The sequence below is a fragment of the Mucor velutinosus genome (assembly GCF_035048745.1).
Source record: "Mucor velutinosus strain NIH1002 chromosome Unknown tig00001563, whole genome shotgun sequence".
NCBI lineage: Eukaryota > Fungi > Mucoromycota > Mucoromycetes > Mucorales > Mucoraceae > Mucor > Mucor velutinosus.
The window spans coordinates 4,301,234-4,307,233 of NW_027041904.1; the positions used below are offsets into that span (position 1 = coordinate 4,301,234).

A 6,000-nucleotide genomic window follows, 5' to 3' on the forward strand; every position below is an offset into this window, starting at 1 on the left:
CATTTCAGCTCTTGTAATAAACTTTTTGAGGTCTTTGATAGCGACATCATGTACAACTTCCATGTATTCTTCTGCATCTCTCGCCATGGGATTCTCGTCCTTGATGGGGTCTAGGCAAAGGAAGGGAATAAATCTATTTTTACCCCATTTCAATTCACTGACACCATCCTCATTATAATCAGAAGGAAGCAAATTGATCCATTGACCACCTGTTAACAGAGCCTCTTCTGAGAGTTCATGTTGAGCAGCTTGAGTGATGCTATCAAGGGCAAAATAATGAATGTAAAGCAACAGGAACAAATTAAGCGCTAATTATTACCTTGCATGCTTTCGTCTATCATATGAACCTGCTACACAAGTGTATTTCTATATATATCATTAAAGTTTAAGCTTTTTGCATAACAAAAATGTACATGAATCAACTGCAAATTACAATTTCATTAGTGCCTTGTGCATATTCCTTGAGAATACAGGTCGTTTTCTATGATTCACAATACAGTCAAAGAGATGCAGCATAAAAATCATGCAACTTTCGAGACGCCTTACTGTTTTGGTATCAAATGTAAATACAACACAAAATGTTGGTTCAGGAGTACTATGACCTACTACGTCCCACTGGATTACGCGACCATCATCAAACTCTGTTGTACGATTCCAAACAGTGATATATCTGTAATTTTCGCACAAAGCATCAAACATCTGTCTGAGCATGCGTTGTCGTGGTTACCTACCGTTTGTGCTGGACCTCTTCAGATACAATCTTGGCTGCAGTTCCCTTTGTGTTGATAGACAGTGACATTTTATATGTAATAAGGGAACAACAACAAAAAATGCGAATGCGTGTGACCAACCCACAATCAAATGAAAATAATAATTTTCTCTCCTGTTTGGATTCAAAAGGTTGGTTTTGGGCGTACAAATATTCTCTTTTCTCTCCTTTAAGCTCTTTCTTTTTCTCTCTCTCTTTCTTCCCTTTTTTTTCATTTTTATTGCTTTCTTTCTCTCGTTTTCTTTGTATTAGAACCACTCTCTCGAATCGTTTACATGTCTAAACCCATCTCAGGTGTAAGTATCCTATTTGTAATTCATACATTTGAACCTCCTTTTTTTAAAAAAAAAAAAAAAAATGACCACATGTATGTTATATAGCCTCTGTTCAATGAGGACTTTAGGAATGAGCAGCATCCACAAGATACTACAGACTTGAGCGGATGGAATCCAAGCAGAAGATCAAGTACAACCTTGCCTCATCCAGCTGAAGTTCAGCAGCAAACACGATTCAGCGATTATGCTTTTCCGCCCATTCGAAGAAACTCAGCTATTCATACATTGTTTGAAGATATCGCCTCTGTGCCAATGTTACCTGAAGTATCCGAAGAGCCCCTTTATCGTGAGCAGAGATCCATGTCCTATTCATTCACGCAAGACGACGCAAAGATGTTTAACCATCATCATCTCTTTCTGGACACAATCATGCAAGAAGATGACGAGGAGGAGGATCATCATCATCAACAACAGCAACAGCAGCAAGAGGAGAGCAAGAGAATGAGATCAAAATCGTCTGCTGCCATCATGGATATCTGGCACCCTTCTTTGAAAGAAGATGATGCCAAGAAATGGACCATAGCGAACAACATCAGTGGTAGAAGATCCTCCTTGATACCACCCTCATTGTTAGATCAAGAAGATGAGCAGATGATTGGAATTAGAGATAGAATGAGACGATTTTCTCTTGCACCGCCTTCAACGACATTTATGGAAAGTACTAATTATCACCAGCAGCAACTACTACAACAACAACAACAACAACAACAACAACAACAACACCACCACCACCAGCAGCAGCAGCAGCAGCAGCAGCAGCAGCAGCAACAGCAACAACAGCATACATTAGCATCATCATCCTTTTTCATGAATCAAAGACGACATTCACTTGCTGGGCCAGCTCATAGTACCAGCTACGCTAATAATCAGCATCCATCAGCATCCTTTCATCATCCCTCTGCCTCCATCTCCTCTTCTAGTCAGCAACTTCAACCTCACCAGGACATCGTATCTGATCTAGCTGTTCGAGAAAGACTCTCACCGCCCTCTACCAACAACATGATTATACCACAACCTAGCAACTCGGAAATGATCAAGGTAGATGACATGGGCAAAGGCACTCGACTGGATTCGGACACCCTGAATGATGCCATTTTCTATGTCGTTGAATTCAAGGGGGGCAGATCAGATGTATTCTATAGTCAAGGGACAAACCACATCAAAGAGCACGATTTGGTCCTTGTCGAAGCAGATCGAGGCAGAGATCTCGGCAAGATTACCATGGAGAACATTACTAGACAACAATTGGAGATATTCTACTCGCAATTAAAAAACAATAATAATCAGAACCCTTCGACAGAGGAAAAGAAAAAGTATTTACCCAACGAAATATATGTAAAGTGTGTGTTTAGACAAGCAAGATCAGATGAAATTACACTGTTAATGGCAAAGGGACAAGACGAGGCAAAGGCATTGATGGTGTGCCAGTCCAAGATCAAGCAAAAGAAACTCAACATGCAAGTGGTAGACGCCGAGTACCAATGGTATGGAAAAGCGAGCGTTTTTGAGCGATATGGCGATTTTGGCTGATTGACGATGATCTTACAGGGATAGACGCAAGCTTACCTTTTACTTTGTCGCTGAAAAGAGAGTTGATTTTCGAGAGCTAGTCAGAGAGCTGTTCAAATTGTACAAGACTCGAATCTGGATGTAAGTTATCGGGTGATTTTCATGGGAAGCTCGAATCTCACGCATGTTTTACAGGTGTGCTGTGAACTCCATCATACAGTTGAATAAAAATAACCTCTAGTTTTTAAACCAACGATGTTTAGTCATGATTGGTTATCGCAATAATATGTTTCTTGTGTATCGTTTTTCTTTTTCTCTTTTCTTTCCTTTTTCAATTTTTTCTTTCAATCAAGAAATCTTGCATCCTAGTTGAAAATAGCATTGATTGTACATACACACATTTACACTGACAACATCACCACACACATTACAACTGAGTCATGCAAAATTCAAGCTTTGAATCGTCGGATTCAAAGAGCAAATATTCAGAGCTCCAACTCAACGAACTGAAGAAAAAGGGCGCTTTGGACAGAACAGCAGCTGCTTTATCACCAAAGACGCCTCCTGCTGTTACAGCTGCTCTGTTATCAGATTCATTGTTTCCTCCCAGGAAGCCCAAAGCGATGATTGAAGATAGCGATGAGGAAGACAGTGATGCTGAGGACGATAAAAAGGGCAAAAAGGAGGATCCTTTAGCTACACAAGTGTGGAGATTATATACAAAGGCAAAAGACACATTGCCCAACGGTTCGAGACTGGAAAACCTGACTTGGAGAATGATGGCAATGACGCTGAACAAGAAGAAAAAAGCTGAAGCCGAAGCTGCTGAAGCCGCTGAGAAAGAGAAGATGAAATACGGGCAGCAAGATGATGAAATGGAAGAAAATACCATGTCGCCTCCTCCTCCAGATGATACAACAACGTTGCTTAGTTCCTCTGCTCCTCCGTATATGCTGGATTTCATGGGCAATGCAATGGCAAACCACCACAACACTGTATCGCACCACCAGCAACAGCAGCATCAGCATCATCATCAACAACAACAGCAGCAACAGCAGCAACAGCAGCAGTTGCAATATCAACAGCAGCAATACCACCATCAAGTGCAGCAGCTCCATGAGCAAAAGCGAAATGTGATGGTGTATGGTTCTGCCAGAGCATCGACGCCTGCTAACCTCCATATGACCAGCTTGAATAGTAATAGTAGCAGCCTTAATATTACCAACAGCAACATGAATCGACATAATAGCACCAGTAGCAATACAAGCACTGGCAACAGTACCAATGTGAGTTTTGAAGTGAAAGGGACTGAGGGAAGGTTTTAGTAACATGATTTGTATAGCAAAACATGTTTTCCAATGTATACGGTACCAACAGTATCACCATTCCTGCAGATATGGACATGTCAGAGGATTATCGTGATTCGACAATTTCACCACTGTCGACAGCTTCATCATTTCAACCATCCACATCTGTGGAGTCTACTCATTTCAATTATTTCAGTCAATCTGTACCGAGCTATCACAACAGTAACCATGGCAGCAGTATGCAAAATCACTTTCTCAATCAGCAACAGCAGCAGCAACAACAAAGTCCAACCACCTCTGGTCTGTTTCCTCAATTAGGGTCGACACTACCTGAATCTCAACAAGCTGCCTTCTTCGGATCCACACCCAATGAAAACACGCCATCTCCTGCTGCTTATTCTCCAGCACAGAGCAACAATGCCGGCGCAATGAGTTTTGAAGATCTTTTGACTATGTATTATGTAAACGGAAACACTGCTGCCGCCGCCGCTGCAGCAGCAGCTGTGGCGGTTGCTGGCACATCGCCCTCCAATGTACCTACATCTACATCAACGACTTCTAATAATGGAAATATGTTAATCAGCAAGAATTCCAACGAAGCTCCGGCCATCTCTCATTTGTCAACTAGTTTTCCACTACCCCAGTCCCAAGGTACAGAAATCAAACAATGTTGATCTATTGACCTTGTACTCATTTTGTTTCGTAGATGTACTATTGACACCCAGTGGCCATTCACCTGGTGCTGCTTCATCACTAGGTACATCGTATGGCAACAGTACTAATTCACTGTCTCGATTACACGAACAAACATCATCTTCATCGATTGGCGGATCCCCAAACAATCTCGAAACCCTGAGCTCTAGTCCGAAACAGCAAGTTAATCAAGATAAGACATTGCAAGAGGAAACTCCTCTTCATAACAAGAAAGATAACAACGCAACAAGCAGTAACACCAATACCACTGGTGGCAGTAGTAGCAGTAGTAGCGGTAGCAGCAGCAATTCCAACACAAAATGTACCAATTGTAGTACCACCACCACACCATTATGGCGTCGCAATCCCGAGGGCCAGCCCTTATGTAATGCATGTGGTCTATTCTTAAAGTTGCATGGCGTTGTTCGACCTTTAAGTCTCAAAACAGATGTGATAAAGAAGAGAAATCGTAGCGGCAACTCAAACACGACAGTGGCAACACAGAAATCGAATACAAACACAACTAGTAACAGTATGGGAATGAATATCAACGGAGGAAAGAAACCCAATCCATTTTTGCAACAGAGCCCCATGCCTACGATGGGGTCTAATCTTAACACAGCGCAAGGTATGATGTACAAGCGATCTTCTGGATCGGGAAATATGGTCAATATAGCACCTACAATCCAGCAAAGTGGAGGCGGATCGAATGGTAGACCCATCACATTTGCAACTTCTCGTTGGGGCCCTCAAACGATTACAAAACGTCAGCGAAGACATTCCATTGATGATAAAGCACAGCAATCACAGCAACAGCAACAGCAACAGCAACAGCAGCAACAGCAACAGCAGCAGCAGCAACAGCAACAGCAGACACAATTGCAACAACAACAGCAACAACAAGGCGTGTTTCGTATAGGGTCATTAGGATCAACCCAACATAGTTTCCCTCCTCCTCCCTCTTCCTCTTCATAGATTATTTCAACCACACACACACTTATAAATATAGACCAAACAATCATTTTTGACGTTGTAAATTCAACATACTTCCAAATATATACATATTATTATTAAACGGAATCAAATAAAAAGACACTTGCGACATGTAGTCGGATGACAATACCATTATTTCGGTTAATTTACAATAACCTATTATTTATACGAGTGTTTGTGCCTCGGATAGCTCTCTATCTTTGCTTCGCTTCGGTGAGAATCAACTTGCGCAGGAGCAGGCGCTACCGAGTGCACTGTCGTTATTAAATACTGCTACTTTCATTTTGGCCCTTCATTTACACATGAAAACTCTTCGTTTTATCTATGGATCTGATTCTTATGTGATGCTCTACACCCATACACGTAGCTACTTCATATATGGGTAAGCAGCATA

General features: G+C 41.6%; 3 protein-coding genes across 3 annotated transcripts; 2 read left to right on the top strand and 1 right to left on the bottom strand.

Moving 5' to 3' along the window:
* Nucleotides 1–4: 4 nt before the first annotated feature.
* On the bottom strand, nucleotides 5–799 carry BUD32 (serine/threonine-protein kinase bud32; the record flags this gene model as incomplete). The annotated part of the gene is made up of 6 exons (XM_064829265.1): nucleotides 5–21; nucleotides 144–259; nucleotides 320–366; nucleotides 434–481; nucleotides 547–670; nucleotides 732–799. 6 exons carry the CDS (start codon nucleotides 797–799, stop codon nucleotides 5–7), a joined length of 420 nt encoding a protein of 139 aa, XP_064686467.1.
* A 245-nt stretch (nucleotides 800–1,044) lies between these two features.
* Nucleotides 1,045–2,854, top strand: ATC70_010044 (uncharacterized protein; the record flags this gene model as incomplete). The annotated part of the gene is made up of 4 exons (XM_064829266.1): nucleotides 1,045–1,065; nucleotides 1,150–2,588; nucleotides 2,653–2,754; nucleotides 2,809–2,854. The coding sequence occupies 4 exons, from the start codon at nucleotides 1,045–1,047 to the stop codon at nucleotides 2,852–2,854; spliced, it is 1,608 nt and encodes a 535-aa protein (XP_064686468.1).
* A 199-nt stretch (nucleotides 2,855–3,053) lies between these two features.
* Nucleotides 3,054–5,588, top strand: MED7 (Mediator of RNA polymerase II transcription subunit 7; the record flags this gene model as incomplete). Its single annotated transcript, XM_064829267.1, has 3 exons — nucleotides 3,054–3,899; nucleotides 3,956–4,571; nucleotides 4,627–5,588. The coding sequence occupies 3 exons, from the start codon at nucleotides 3,054–3,056 to the stop codon at nucleotides 5,586–5,588; spliced, it is 2,424 nt and encodes an 807-aa protein (XP_064686469.1).
* Between the last annotated feature and the right edge of the window lie 412 nt (nucleotides 5,589–6,000).